The sequence below is a fragment of the Anoplophora glabripennis genome, unplaced genomic scaffold (genome assembly GCF_000390285.2).
Source record: "Anoplophora glabripennis isolate ALB-LARVAE unplaced genomic scaffold, Agla_2.0 scaffold356, whole genome shotgun sequence".
NCBI classification, from domain to species: domain Eukaryota; kingdom Metazoa; phylum Arthropoda; class Insecta; order Coleoptera; family Cerambycidae; genus Anoplophora; species Anoplophora glabripennis.
In genome coordinates this window covers 187,967-204,603 of record NW_019416453.1, presented here as the reverse complement: position 1 = coordinate 204,603, position 16,637 = coordinate 187,967, and the positions used below count along the sequence as shown (strand labels likewise).

At 32.9% G+C, this 16,637-nt stretch overlaps 1 protein-coding gene across 2 annotated transcripts in view; it reads left to right on the top strand.

Moving 5' to 3' along the window:
* LOC108910043 (polypyrimidine tract-binding protein 1) overlaps positions 1-16,637 on the top strand; it is a 296,893-nt gene that overhangs the window by 229,805 nt on the left and 50,451 nt on the right. For both annotated transcript variants that reach the window (XM_018714537.1, XM_018714538.1), the window contains exon 3: positions 12,095-12,388. In XM_018714537.1, the coding sequence (XP_018570053.1) occupies positions 12,095-12,388 (294 nt within the window). The remainder of the gene's footprint in view (positions 1-12,094; positions 12,389-16,637) is intronic.

The window sequence follows — 16,637 nt, the reverse complement described above, 5'->3', positions numbered from 1 at the left end:
TTCGTTTTGATGAGTCTACCACATTTTTCCTCTGCGACTTTTCAAGACCCCGGGAAATTGCCATGTTTTTGGACTTTTCCGAGTGGAAAAGCGGAGGAATCGAGAAAAGTCGCAGAGGAAAAGTGTGGTAGACTCGTCAAAACGAAGCTCCTCACGAGTTATAAAGTATGTGGTAATCAACTTTCCAGAGGGGGCCTGTACTGTGGACTGTTACATTCGAATATTATACTTAGCCATATGATATGACAAATTACAAATTGCCACTTATTCCCTCTTTATACCAGGGTCTACAATAATTACATATTATAGTTAACGTTTCGAAAAATCAATTTTTTTCCGTTATCAAAATTTCTAATGGCGTTTCTTGTTTTATTAAATTTGATAATTTTTATTTGTTTTTGTCTGCTTCCATAGCTAGAGATATCATGTGATGTATGTGGTACACAGCCAAGTATGTAGTCTAGCCTTTAATGAACGGTATGACGTCACAACATGGCTTCGGTGCGTTTTCCCGCGCTCCTTTTTCATTAATTATTTTGAAGGAGAAATTTGATTTTTTGGATATTAACTAACCATGATATATACTTTTTCAATATGAATTAAAGAAAATACGCTAAATGAACCCATTACTTCGTTTCAATTTCAGTCTTATTTAATTTTTTCGTAGGCGGGTATTTGACGCTCTAGAAAATTTAAGAACAATTGTTTTTTTTTCCTCATTTTATGCTTTTCTTCGGCGAACAATACCCATTAAATTTAACAAGATTCTAATTGACTCGCTTTGTAAACCGAAGAAGTGGGGACTATTTTTTCAGTGTCTGTGGAAGAGGTTTAATTTATAAAGCTATTTATCGTGGAGTGACAGGAGCGGGACTCGATACGATATAGTCAAACGCAGAACACCTCCCGCTTACCTGGGGAACAATGCGCCAAGTCTGGGCACAAAAACCCGGTATAATGCGTCACCATTATGGCGGCGATTACGCCGCGCAGAAACAAACGGGGGCCCCGACAAACCGCCATAAATAAGGACTCCAGATATTAATTATCGCTCATAAAGAGGAATGCAATAACGTCTACATTTTTACCCCGCTCCCTCCCGCCGCCTCGTTCCCTTACCGGTTTTCCATCCGCTACAAGAAAGTTGGGGCCATTGTCTATTGTGTTTCACTCTGGCGAAGAGATTTTATCTTAAAAACCCATCCTGTTCGCGAGGAGTTCAGATAACTCTGTTAGTTTGTTATTAAATGAAATATGAAAAGTTTATTCTGCGGCCTTTGTTGGCCGCCGGTTTTTAGGTCCGCGCGTTACCGGTGCAGTCGCGGGGACGGCGCGGCGCCCGCCGTCGGAGATGAACAATGCGATCGCCGCGCTGCCTCCGAGAGCGAATTGAAAGGTTTATTGGGAAACAATAAGCCGGCGTTTTCTTCTTTTCGATGCAGTACACCAGAAACTGAAATTTATATTTAACTCTAGTTGAAAAGCAAGTTTCGAGTTTTGGTAGCCTAGATTAAAACTATACTTAAAGATTGCCAATGATTTCCGTATTGCGACTTTCTTCAAATGGGTAAAAAAGTTTTAAAAGCACTGCTTAACAGCTAAGTCATTCTGCTGTTAGAGATTGCAGTCAGGACGGTAATGAGCACTTTTTAGTTCTGTTTAAGTCAGTGACACCAATGCAGGGAATTAATTCCTAGTTCTAAAGACATTTACGCTTGGTAGTTATTAAGATTTTTATATAATATAAAGAATCCATGGATATTTTGGACTGATCCTCTGGTTACATCATGATGGTATGATGTCGATTTGCTGCTGAGTATCTACCTACCTACCTAAAGCTAAATGATAATTTATTATGTATTATCAGTCATAATATCACAAGAGCATAGAAAATATTCGATTATACTTCCGAGTCACGAGACGTATTCTGCGAAACACCACGACAGCGTAGCTGGAGTGGTGTTTTAAGGATATACGTCGAGTGAGGAGGTTAGTATAATCGAATATTTTCGTTTGCTCGAGTGGTATTCGATACGATTATATAATTCATTTGATTTCCAATTCAGAGCTTGAACCGAAGCGTTCCATTTTTTTTTGACGTTTATTGACAAATGTTAAAACTATCGTTACCATGACATAGTTCACATTGTTGGAGGAGGCGAAACACCAAAACGGTTATACCACGTCGTCAAGAGTATAATCGCTTATCAATACATAGTAACTATGTAAAATTTGTAATTGCTATTGGCTAAATTTCTAATGAATTATATAATCCATAGGATACACTACTGGAAAATATTAAAGGAACAACAATATTTCATAAATTTTTTAGTGATTTCTTTTCAAAACTTTGATGATTTGGAACATAAAAACGCTTGGATGGGTCAACTTATCAATTTACAAAATTCTTGTGGGTAGGTACAGCTATAAAAAATTTTTTCAACATTAGTTGTTCAATATTTGTAAATTAGCGGTATATTTTCAGAAATACCGTAAAAAGTCATTTTTTCGCACTTTTTTTTCAAACTAAGGATGAAAAAAATTCTTTAAAAACCATGATAGGTCCTTGTAGGATATTTATTCAAATTTTCAGAGCCGCCCTTGAATTTACTGAGTAATAATTTGTTGCTGAGATATCGATGATTAAAGACAAAAGTGGAATTTTTCATTCAACCATCTATATCTCGGTAACCAATAGTCGTACGGAGACCTTTCAAAAAGCAAATTGAAGCCGACTGACCTCTACATTGATTGATTTCGAAAAATTTTCCTGTTTTTTCCTCGAGGTATTTCTTTTGCTTCCCCGACAATCATGCTCAAAAATATTTTTTGTCAAAAGATCTTGGAACTAGAGACTTCAAGCTTCAAAACGGTTCTTTTTTATATTGATGCGACTATTTTTCAGTGAGACTTTTCAAAAATCACTAAAAAATTTATGAATTATTTTTGTTCCCTTAATTTTTTCCGGTAGTGTATTATTTCTTCATTCATCCTTATTTATCTATATCTTTAACATAGAACAGCAGTTTGAACAGATACCGTAAAATCGTAAAACCCAGAACTTAAAATTTTAGTATTATGCCAGCCAAATTGTAAATCTAAAAGCAAAAAATATCCCTGTTTTTTTTTTAAAGTGCAAAGAAAGCACAAATTAAATAAATTGTCATCTGAAGAATTTTAGTAATAATTATCTGAAATTCAAAACTGTGATGATGAAAAAAAACTATTTTTATGTCTATAAATTGAACATTTATTTACCTTTGTTACTATGTGTAAGTATTTTGACATATTTTTTAAGGAATCGTGGGTGTTATTGCGTGCTAAACATAAAAAAAGTTTGTTTATTATTAACTAGGAAATTCTAGGTAGTCATTTGTAAAAGCTTGATTGCCTCTATGTTGACTGGTTTAAGCATTAAGGTATGATAGCAAACGTAAAGTATTAAAATAGAAAAAATTACGGAATTTCCATACCTTTTTTTTAAGAAAAATGAGAGAGGAATCGAACTATGAAAGAAAAGTGTCTAATTTGACAACGCTGTCAAAGATGTATAAATTTAAATGTATAATTTCGTCTGCTCCTCTATAATCCAGGCATATTGAATATCAGTTTAAACTTGGAAATGAACATTACCATGATTCACTTTAATTGCCAAAATTTCATTGTTGTCATGGTAACGACGAAGTTATAATTGGAATTTGTTTTGCAAACTTCTTTCTTTGAAGGCAAATAACTTCACAACGAAGCCCGATAGGAAAATTTACTATAACTATTTTGGACTCCCCTGTATATCCCTTCATTTTTAACATGACCTTTCCGGATACCCTGTATATTTGCTTAAAAAAACAAGTCCTTCATCATCAAGTTTTAAGTGAATTTGTTTTGTCTAATTGTTCGAGAATGTTTAAGAATAGCTGAAAAAAAAACAAAAATTTGTATTTATCACCTAAAAATTATTAAGAATTTTCCCCAGACCAACTGAGGGCGTAGATTTCGAAAATACCGAAGGACCTCGATGTGAGATACAAATGCATTCTAAAAATTGTGAAAATGTTGAAAAAATAAATTCATGTACAGCTGCTTAATAATCATCTAATTAGATGATTAGATGATGTTTTAGATTCCTTGATTTTTTGGAAACAATATTTTTTTTCTTTATACTATGCCGCCAGTAGAAACTTTTATGTCAATATTCCAGGTGTTTTTCGAATAATTTTGTTAGTTATTATTCACCACACTTTGAAACTTTACTAACATTGATCGTGACTACTGTTAGATTTAGGTCCTTACAGGCAGTAGTCTGAATTTCATTTCACGAAACGGTCCTAATTTAAAATGACTTCGTTTATGTTTAAGGTGTATCAAAAATATCTAGTTGGCTACTTTTTGAGTTATAATTACTGCCACATTGATAAACGTCAGAACTGATTAAGGTATTAGTTTTATAGGCAAATGTCTAATCTAGGGGCAAATGGAAGGTAATGGAAGAATGTGGTATTTTTCTAGGAACACTAATTCTTTGTAAAATTCGTGGGTCATCAGTCATGCATTAGTTTATGTGGTAACAAATATAATGTCAACGTTTAAGACTATCTAAGCATCTAAAGCTATGCATTTCAAGGAGAAACTCTTGTGGTAGTATGCTAGTTTCAGGATAGACACCATCAGTTTTAGAAAATAAAAACACTTTTGTATCTCTTCCAGCTTGTTTGACTGCATTTTATGATGGAGTCTCCAAATTATAGATAGTTACTCTAAAGTTGGCATATGCATAATACAGTATTTTCAAGGTTTGCGTATGAGATAGTCTCTACTGATGCTAATAATAAAACTGACATACGTGAAGCTTTCATATATTGTTGTTGTGTAATGTGGCCGTTGAATATTATCTCAAAAGTTACTCCCAAAACAGAAAAGGCCTTTGAAAAATTTAGGTGTAATATTTGATAGTAATTAAATCTTTTTCGTACCATATTAATATGATTACGAATGAAAGCTTTAATATGTTCTGTATTACGGTCTAAGGACTTTAAATTATTATATTCAGCTTTTGTTAGATCTAAATTAGAGTACTCCTGCATTGTGTGGTCACCATACTATAATATTTACATAACTAATATTGAAATAGTTCAAAGACGTTTCTTAAAGACTGCACCACCTGCGAGAGGATGGCAATTATCCACCGGTTGGTATCCCTCAATGTGATCTTTTAAATAGATTTTTCTTTCGCAGCTTAGGGGAACGTAGAACGATTGCACAATTGATATTTTTATATGTTATTACATAGCGCAACTGACTGCCCTTCTTTACTTTCATTGTTAAATTTTCACATAATCTAGATTATTATCTCGTTTTTCTTCATTGTTTTATCTACCTCTGTCACAAATTAATATTCTAAAATACTCTCATCTTTTTCAAATGTGTGATAAATATAATTAAGGGCTAAGATAGGCAGACACTTAGACATATTTAGACTAAGACGATTTGCCGAACACCACCGTTCGTTTAAAGTTATTAAACAGACGAAGCAGTCATTCGAAGATCGCATTTTACTATAGATTTTGAGATCATCTCGCCAATAATGAATATATTAAACAGTAAGAGTCCTAAATTGTTTCCTCGAGGCATACCATAGGAGACAACGTTTTCTTCAGACCCAAGGTCAATATCTCGTTTTCTGTCCGTTAAATAAGAGCTGTCAATATTATTAAATATTCACACTTTGCTGACATCGTTCATAAACATTGTTAACGAAAGTAATCAGCTAACACTGCTCGCATCAGTGTGGATCAGGGGTAAGATGAATGTCTCTAACATTCGCGATGTACGGGAGGCGAACGGCACGCCAACACCTTAAATTACCTTTCGATCGCGCGTAGCCGGATTATCCGGGATGCCATTAACAAAGTAACTGGTTCGGCCTCCTCCGAGAGCGGGCCCTGGGCCTCCCCGGCCGTCCCCTTGCGGTCGGGAAACGGCCGTTAAGCGTCACTGTTTGGCATCGTCGGTCGTGATCAATCCGCCCGCCGCCGTTTGTCTCCCCGTTGTCGGAACTGGAACGGCACATACATTGTAGCGACCGACGTCGCCGAGGAACGGCCTGCGAGACCCGGAGGAGAGAGGCACTGTAATTTACTGGCAGGGGATCGAGTCGGAGGCACTCGCTTTGCTCACACAGTTGTAGGACCTATTGTCATTGTAATTTTAACTGCGATGCTCTAAAACGACGAACATGAATAGAGGCATCCACTTGGACATATTTTTTGTAGTTCTTCATTGAAATCAAGTTTTTAATGAACAAACATATCCTCTTTCAGCATAAAAGTCATGCCGTTTCCTCTTCGTTCAGATAATCGCAAAAACAAGTCACATGTCGATGAAAGCTGTGGGCAACTTGTACGAAAATTAATTTCTTTTAGAACTGCATACATTTGTATTCTACACTGAAAGAAACATTATTTTGAATTAAATCATTTTCCTTTGTCCTGAAGTAATCCTAGGTTTGATTACAGTCTAGCAGATGTAGTTTTAATGATAACTTGTATAAATATAAAATCTTGAAGAGCTCATTTTTAATGTACATGTTGTATATTTATTATTATAGCACATACAATTGATAATATTTCGATATTTTACATACACTACAGTAATTTCTTAAAAGTCTTTCTTGTTTATCTCAAGAATATCTTCCCTTACTATTTAACCCAGTAATTTAATACCTAGTAAACTAATTGTGTTTACTATGAAATTTTAAATGTTTACTGTTATTTTATACCCCTTTAATATTAAATTTTAACCTATACATATTATTCTGTACATTACGAAGTGTAATGCCAACATTAATAATTGTTTGCATTCTAAAAATTAAATTTACTGCAAAATTTTCACTAACCTCTCCCCATTTTATTTCCATTGTATGTACTTCGAGAAGCATCATTTATAAATACATTTCAATCAGAGCCACTATTTAATTAATTTTCTAGTTTTTCTGCCATCAAACAAAAAAGTCCATGCAAATGTATAATACAGGATGTTTCAGTTTTAATCTATGTGACTTCAGGAGCCGATAGTATAATCAGTGGCGGAGATATGGGAAACTCATTCGAGTTTTTTATTAAAACAAAAATGATACGGTCTCATGAAAAATAATAATAAAAAAATGCCTTTTACATTTTGTCCATATGTGCCTCTATTTTACGGCAAATGGGATTTCACTCCAAAAAATATAGTAAATATAAAATGTTAATTGTTGTTGGTTTAGTTACGTTAGATATGTGCAAGCTTGTATAAGCTGGCTTCAGTAGTTTGTGGACACTGGAACACCATTTCAATAAGTTCGTTCGTAACTGATGAACGCATATTAATATTAAAATAAACATTCTCTTATTTCTTTCAGTGCGTTTGTGGCGTAGTTTGTTTAATATACAGGGTGTTCCTAAATAAGTGTCGCAACGGAAAACTGTAAATTCCTCTTGAAAAAAGAAACATTCTTTTCCTCTTCCATTTTTCTCTTCGGGCTTTCGTTTTCGAGATACACGGTGTCAAAACTTTCATTTTTTTTAAATTTTTACCAATATCTTAGGAACCGAACTACAGGACTGAGTTTTTGTACACGCATTACCGCTATTAACAGCTACTTTTTCCCACCCTTCTCGAATTCATTGAACGTGCCAGTGGTGGAGATTTTAAGGTATCGTAAGGATTTTCCCCCCTAACTTTTAAGCCACTGGAAAAATTGTATTTGACTGCAAATTCTGAAGCGCCAATGAATTTTGCACAAAAAGAGTTCTCTTGGTTCATTGCTCTAAAGTCGACCGTTTCCAAGAAAAATGACTTTCTATGAACAAAAACAAACATTTTGCTAACGTTTCGAAAATCTTTTGTAATTCAAAAGATTGATAGTAATAATTAACAATTTTAACGAAATTTAACATTTGCAACAAGTAGCTATTAATAGTGGTAATGTGTGTACAAAAGCTCAGTCCTGTAGTTCAAACGGTTCCTAAGATATTGGCAAAAATCTGAAAAAAAGTTTTGGCACCGTGTATCTCGAAAACGAAAGCCCGGAGAGAAAAGTGGAAGAGGAAAATCTTTTCAAGGGGAATTTACAGTTTTCCGTTGCGACACTTATTTAGAAACACCCTGTATACCATTCATAAAGTTTAATATTAAATAGTATTTAGATTTACTTTTCGTTTATTTAATTTAAACTACTCTCAAACTTATAATAATTTATATATAAAATTATAAAAAGTAATGTATTATTCTAGATAGATGATAAAGAACTAAGTAATTTAAATATAAGCAAATCATACCTGAACTTTAGTTTGAGATTAGTTTGATATTAGATAATATTTTCTTCAATGTACAACCGGCAACAACTAAGAGTGGTAGAAATGCTACAAATTAATTATAAATCTTTAAAATTATGTAAAAGCAATAAAAATGTATAGGTTGTCGGGATAGGGCAAGGAAATAATGGTCTTGATTTTCTGTCTAAGCCGACGTTTGGATTATATTAAATGTTGAACCGATTTGACAAACATTTTCTTATAAGTCGGCGTATTCTATCTGATATCGTTTTCTTTGTTCGTGACAAAAAGTAGGCCCTAACCATATCAACTCTTTCTTGATTCGGATACATGTTTTTTCATAATGTACAAAAACACAAAATTACCCTGTACCGTTACTGAACACTGAAATAAATAACTTTATAAGATACTTACACCACACAAAGGCATCTTATGAACACCCTCTCGTAAACCGATAAAGTCGAAAACTAACCTAAAAATAAAACAAAATGAAACAGTGGAAGCATTCGGCCATTCCCGTTTTATACCAGGTGCGAAGACAGTCGGCGTATCCGTTTTCAAAGGCATGGCGCAACAGAACACAGGTTTTTTAATGTCCGGGGCTTTGTCCACATTAATGTAAAATAAATAGGGTGTCTTTAAAATGACACGTCTGTCGTAATATTACAGCAATTTGTTTTCACTAAATTATTTTTTATCAATATTAGTTAAAAAAAAATAAATCATATAAAAATGTTTAATTTTTAGAAATTATTAATGTTGATTTAAAAAAAAACTAGCTCGTTTATTATAATAAAAAACTGGTTTATTATAATAAAAAAATAAAATAATATAATAAATAATCAAAATTATAATAAAATAAAATAAACTTGTTTTACTTAATATTTTTAATATCAAGTATTAAGTATTTAATTTTCCGTGTCTTTAACAGCACCCTTCCAATTTTCTTCTTGTCTGAAATATCTCCATTCATGCCACGCATCTGTTACGACACGAGTGCCTATTGTTGAACGGCCGATAAGGGGGCGACAAAGTGACGGAATCGTCGGCCCCTATCGATTTCGCAGCTGCGAAACCTCGTTAAGGGGACTCCGGAAAAAAATAGATGAAGTTACAAGCCTTATTGGATCCGTAAGGTGCGTCCCACCTCGGCACTTCTGGTTTTTATGGCCGTCCTGTCCCGCGATTTTTCTGCACGGCGATCGGTAATTGCGTTTTATTTTCCCTGCAACGACTGGGATGAGATTCGACGAACTTTGAGAGAACGCGACGCCTTGACAATTGTTTATAGCCGGGCGTATTTTTTTTTGTCGACTTTTATTAAAACTCGGAAGATTTACATATCTATTTGATCAACTATAAAAATACATACTTTACTAAATTACAGTGCATGAGTAGATAAAATTATACCAATATAATTATAATATATAATTTGCGTTACAAATTACAGTTTACCCATTTACAGTCATTTAGAGTACAAACTCTCAAGAAAATGTCATTTACTTGGTGGATCCAAAACAGTTTCTTCCAAAACCCATTTTCTTTCCTGCAACTACGGCAATGAAATTAGATGAACTTTAAGAGAACGCGGCGCTTTGACAGTGGTAGTGATTGAGAGCCGGGCGTATTTATTTTTTGAATGGTATGAAAGACTTCGATGTTTATTAAGTCTCGGAAAATGTACTCAGGAAAATTTTACATAAAATCACACAGAATACTAGTTTTTTAGACTTCAATCAGATTCTTGTAAAATTACAATATATGAGTAGATAAAATTACATAGAGTAATAAAATTGCAGCTATGTAATTTAAATAAATTTTTAAATTTTACACCAAAATTTAATTGGTTGAGAAAAAAGTTCACTTATACAGGGTGTAAATGATAAGTTTAGCCAAACTTTAATGGCGTGCTATCAAAAATTTTTATAGGGCAAATCTTGTTATCTTCATCGCTAGAACACACCATTAAAGTTTGGCTAAACTTATCATTTACACCTTGTTACAGCTTAACAGTTTCATTCAAAACTAATTATTTCCCTTGCAATGATGGGGATGAGTTTCGATGAACCTTAACAGAACCCGGCGCATTGATAGTGGTTCAGAGCCTGCCGTATTTCTTTTTTGATGGTATGGAGAGCCTTTGTCAACTTATTAAATTTGAGAAGTACATCTACTTCTGTGCAATCAATAGCTATAAGTATACATACTATATTCATAAAAAATTTAATTAAAATTGAAGGTTAAAATATAGGTTATTTTGATACCCATTAGATTCATGTAAAATTACGATGCATGAGTAGAAAAAATTATATAAATGTAATTTTTATTGCAAGATTAGAGCCTACCAGTTTGCAAATTATTTAAAATCTAAACACACATGAAAATGTAATTTTATTTGTTGACCCAAAACGGTTTACTGTAATTTCACACTTATACATATTGTTAATCAACAAAGATATCTGACTGTGCCAATAGTTTCTCTTAGAAAATAAACTCAAAAAACGTACACAAAAACTACTTTTGTCAAATTTTTTCCAAAAAAATTCTGTAAACAACGTTTTACAATTTCAAACGATGGCAAGCGAAATATTAATTTTTCAAATACACACACATGCACTAATTTTCAGCCCTGTAGAGAGTTTGTTAAGAAATTATAACAATTTTAACTTAAATATATAGAAACAAATCGCCAAAAAATCATCTATTTCTTTTATTGTCATCACCTAAATGGGTTTTGTAGCTAAATAACGGTTTATATACACTTTTTTATGAAAGTTAAAATAAGTAAATAATAATCCATTAAATATGATGGATGATGCAAAGTTTATCTAGTTTCAACCGAGGTTTCAAGTTTCATTCAAAACCCACTTTATTTTCATTTCTTATTAGGTTAATAGACACATAACCAAGTTAAATTATGTAAAAAAGTAGTTCAAAATAGTCATTCTATATTTTTCACTGTACGTTATAAAAGGAAGCAAACTAAAAATTCTAGAAAACAATTACTAAAAAAGTAAAGTAAAGAAAGCATATTGAATTATGAAATAAATTTTGAAATTTGATAAACTTTTAATGATATTTAATGTATTTTTGTTTGTAATAAAAAATATATATTTAAAACAATATTAAGCCAAAAAACCTCAATTTAATGATTCAAATAGTAAAAATAAATGAAGGTTTGTTTATATTAAACTACTATTTAAATTTTAAACGAACATTATAAAAAAATAAAAATTTTATTATAAAACCAAAAATTAGTATAGGAGTATAATATTAAAAAATAAAGTTTTCTCTTTTCGGAATTCTAATAAATGAAATTATTATTGGCATATCTTTATAGTCCAATCAGACTGGAACAGGAAATCATGCGATTGCTTTTGTACACGTCTTTAACGCAAGCTTCTAGACAAAAAGGGTTAGTAAAATAACATTTATCGAAAATCAATTAACGAAAAATTTACCCATACAATGTGTACTTTACTATTGATACGGTATAATGTAAAATTACATTAATGTAAAATTACATTAATGTAAAATTACATTAATGTAAAATTACATTAATATAAAATTACATTAATGTAATTTTACATTTTCTGCGGTTTTGTAAAACATTTCAAAAGTAAAATTACATAAAAACGTGTAATCTAATGTAATTTTACACTTAATAAGTACCTACATCTGATTTGCATCGGGAACAGTAAAAACTTATAGAAGACTAAACTTAATATATTTTAAAATGTAATAGTGCAATAAATATGTAATAACGAATTTTCTCTTTGCAGGCGAAGCTGGAACAGAATGTGGGCAAGCCGTCGCGCGTCATACACATCCGCAACATCCCCAGCGACGTCTCCGAGGCGGAGATCATCCACCTGGGGCTGCCCTTCGGCCGCGTCACCAACGTTCTGGTGCTCAAGGGCAAGAACCAGGCCTTCCTGGAGATGGGCGACGAGGCGGCCGCCACCTCCATGGTCAGCTACTTCTCCAGCTGCATAGCCCAGCTGAGAGGCAGGGCGGTGTACGTGCAGTACTCCAACCACAAGGAACTCAAGACGGACCAGACGCATTCGAATGCGGTGAGTGATCATCAGTGATGTTCAGCATATTTTTTTTTTTGTATTTCTACAGTGACTGATGGATTTTCAACACTTGCTATAGAGCTTAGTTCCTTCCGGGAATATTTATTACAAAAGAAGAATTAGGCAACTATTTTAGCATGTAAAGTGTATCTATACAGGGTGATTCAGAACTTATCCAAAAAAAAAAATGGATGTACATGGGGCTCTTACAATTACAATTTTGTAAAGAAAAAATCAAAAAGGGCAGTTCGACAATGATTTAAAAATTTAAAAATACACTTCTGCACGGCACTGGAAACTGGTCCACTGTAAAACCTGACCTGGCACAATGCGACTGTCACAGCGGCAGTGATAAAAATGGACAAAAACTTGAAAGAATTTTGCAAGGAAAGGGATAAATAGAATTTTATAGCACCTATTTTATATCAGCAAATTCAACTGATTTTGCCGCTATTGTTATTATTTGTGGTTTTAAATAATAAAATAATTTGACATAACTGATGTTACAGCAACTGTTCAAAATTTTCTGCGAACTAACGCGAATGCTGTCTTGTTTCACCATAACACAAATGCTTCACCATAATACAAATGTTTTCTTGCTTCACCATGAATTAAAACGATATCCATCAACTCCTAGTTGCTATACACGTAAGCTATTTTTGACACTAACTACTAAAATACTATTGCAAACACTATGGGAACGACGACTGTATAATCGGATTTCAGTATTCGGAGTCGCTGAGGCCAGGTGACTCTCCACGCGTATTACGAATGACGCTAGAGACTACAATTGTTGTCCAGCTGTGTAATGGTTGAAAGTACTATAATTGAAATAATTTTTTTCTCGGAAACTGTAATAATTTTTCAATTTTTTTTTTGGATAAGTTGTGAATCACCCTGTATAAAAGAACACTAATACTACTAGGTAAACTTGAAGCGCCGATGGCGTGACATAATATTACAACGCTATCATCTGATACGCAATTGTTTAATGGTATAAATATTCGTGGTACTGATAGTCGATAAATTGCAATGACAGTAGTCGGTGCGTTAGTTTAATTTAATAATTTCGGTCACTACTATTAGATTAGTTATATTGTAAAATTTATGTTAAGCGGAGTGGATGATCTTGAGTTAATAAGTGTAGCGCTATTGTAAAAAAGTTCATGTCTATGATGCTCCCCAATTCCACACATTAATATTATTTAAACATTATTTCTATGTGCATGTTCATATAAGCGTATTCCGTAAAATTATTTTAAAACAGTCCAGAGTCACAAGACGTATGTTACACGTCAATAAGTTATACGAAACAATGAAAATTTCCATAAAAAATCATGTTTTTTTTCAAGTGTAGGTATTTAGGTGATTCACTTGAAATATTTTCACAATTTGGATTTGCAATTGTAAATTCTTGTAAACACGCAACATTACATTGTTTAAATAAAAGATATCAGTATTATTTTAACTAAATTGATTGTATAACTCAACAAAACAATTGTACGTAGTTTTGACCAGTGAAGTAACTTTTTTTATGTTAATAAAAGGTCTTGCTGTAGCACCTCATGCCAAATATGAATATAATTGGTTTTGCAGTTACGGACAAAATTATAATTTGTCTAAACTCCCTGCATCTCACAAAGCAATTTTGGACTTAAGATTATCCGAAAGTACTTGAACTTTTTCACTTATTTTTTAAATATTTGACAAGTTAAATTTTAGGCACACATTACATTAAGTTTTATGTGCTTTTCATGTACGGAAAAAAAGTTACTGTAATAACAGAAGAGAGAACGATTAAAAAATATATCTTCTTTGTAAGCACGTATTTATTCGCCGGTGTAGGATTTAATATTCGAGATTTACGCGAAATCTAACGAGCTGAGAGTTCCTTTACGGCTCCATTTCTACTTGAAGGAGGAGAAAAGTCCCGGAACGCACTGTGCAGAATCAACTAAGAGAATCTAATGAGCCGTCTAAATTGATTTCACCTCTCCTTCTTCGGCCGAGATCCATATTTCTCGTTGGAAATTTTCAGGCTCGCATCGTTTATCTCTTCCCAACCGGTTATCTATCGAAATGCACAACGCTGTTTTAAATATAATGCATGTATGCGTTTTCAGTTCAATTTCAAAGTGTATTTTTTTATTTTTTGCAAATATTGGGTTTTCAATTTTTTTTTAATGCAATGTGAAAGAAATATTAGTGAAATATATTCATATATATTTGAAATATCTACAAGGTGTTTTGAGAAAAAATGCCATAAATTAAGAGGTTTGTAAAACATAAGGAACAAGACGATTTTTTCCTATTGATCGTGATATCGAAGGTTTTATTTTTAAATCAAATTTTGGTTATATCAAAATGTTTTTGAGGATATTAAAATACGTCAGTATTGTTAATTTTAGTAATTGAAATAAAATTATTCAATATTATTATCAAAACATTTATTTAAATTTAATGAATAGACTTTTATTCCACACAAAAATATATGTATTTTGAAAATTCAAATTATGGTGAGTAAATGTAGTGTTGTATAAATGTACAATAAAGAAAATAAAAAAGTAGGTATATTAAAATTCATCCTCTGAATATTCTGATGAATTATCTTCGTCTCCTAGATTGATAACGATAGGTTCCACAGTAACGTCAATTAAATTATCGAGTTCCCACATTTTCTCCTCTTCTTTTTGTACATGATGTATACATCTTTGCCAGTTATCTGCAGTTACTCGTTCCAAGGAATTTTTTAACAAAATTTTCACGTCACTTAATTTAAACGTCGTATTATTTCGCGCTACATCTCCTTTTACCTGCGCCCAGACTAATTCGATTGGGTTAAGTTCACAGTGATAAGGTGGTAACCGTAGTACCGTTATTTGGCGATTTGTTGCCATTTCATCGATAACATATTTTTTCTGATCTTTATTAAGATTGACAAGTGTCAAAAGTTCCTTTTTCACCATATTTGTTTCAAAAGAAATGTTTTTTCCGGATAACCATTGAATTATATCGGCTTTCCTCCAAGCAGTCGTAGGCGTCCGCTCGGTCTGCCGTGAATGGTAACTGGCATTATCCATGACAATTACAGACCCCGGAGGAATAAGATCCAACATCTGTGTAAAATACTCTTCGAAAACATCTGCGTTCATGTCTTCGTGATAGTCACCTGTATTTTTAGATTCAAATAAAAGTAAACCGCCATCTACAAAACCACTGGCACTACCTATATGTGTCACTATTAATCTTCGCCCTTTACCTGAAGGTGCCTTGAACCCTGTTGAAAGTCCATCCAAAAATGCTTGTCGAAAACTTTTTACATTTTTATCTTGCCATACTTTTGTTACAGTATATCCCTCGTTGACCCAAGTTTCGTCTAGATAATAAATATTCCTCCCTTCGTCACGGAATTTTCTAATTGATCTTAAGTAGGATCTTCGCCAACAAATAATTTCATCTTTATCGATAAGAACTGACTTCCTGTTCTGCTTTTCCCAGCAAAAATTCAACTCTCGTAAGACGGCCCATAATTTGCTTCTACTGATTTTTGGCAAATCGTTGTCCTCTGAAAGTTCACTTAAAATTTTGTTTAGCGTTGGTATTTCTTTTTTAAAATAAAATGAGTGTACTTTAGTCACTAAACACAAGTCGAATTTTACTCTACTGCACTAGCACGTCTTCGTATATTCAGCTCTAAGACTGGATTGATCTGTCACAATACACTGGCTCCTGCCCTATGATGTATCCAGTAAAATATACTAATGTACATCTAATATACTAATGTACACCTGTTAGCATTAGTGTTACCCGATAATTACCTGAAACGAAATATTAGCACGCCCATGGCCGGTTCTTATCTCGGGGTTTTATTACTCTCTTTCATTTCCAAACAGAGTATAGTTACTATCTTTACTATAAAGTTTACGCCATGAAAAAGTTTTTATTGTTTTACCAACTCCTGATTTTTTTCAAAATACCCTGTATAAATGTTCCTTTGGTCTTTAACAAATTGATGAGCAATATTAAACTATACAATACAGTAGAATGAATTGAACAATAAAAATATTTCATTTACATTTATTATTTTTTATTATTTACATTTATTATATCCCATTATTTGCATCTGATATGTCATCATTTAAAACGTTTACATGCTCCATTTGAATGTGACTCGATTTGTAACTACATATGTTAATATTTGTCCGCATAGTTAGTCATTGTTGATTAACAGCATGGCGGCAAAATG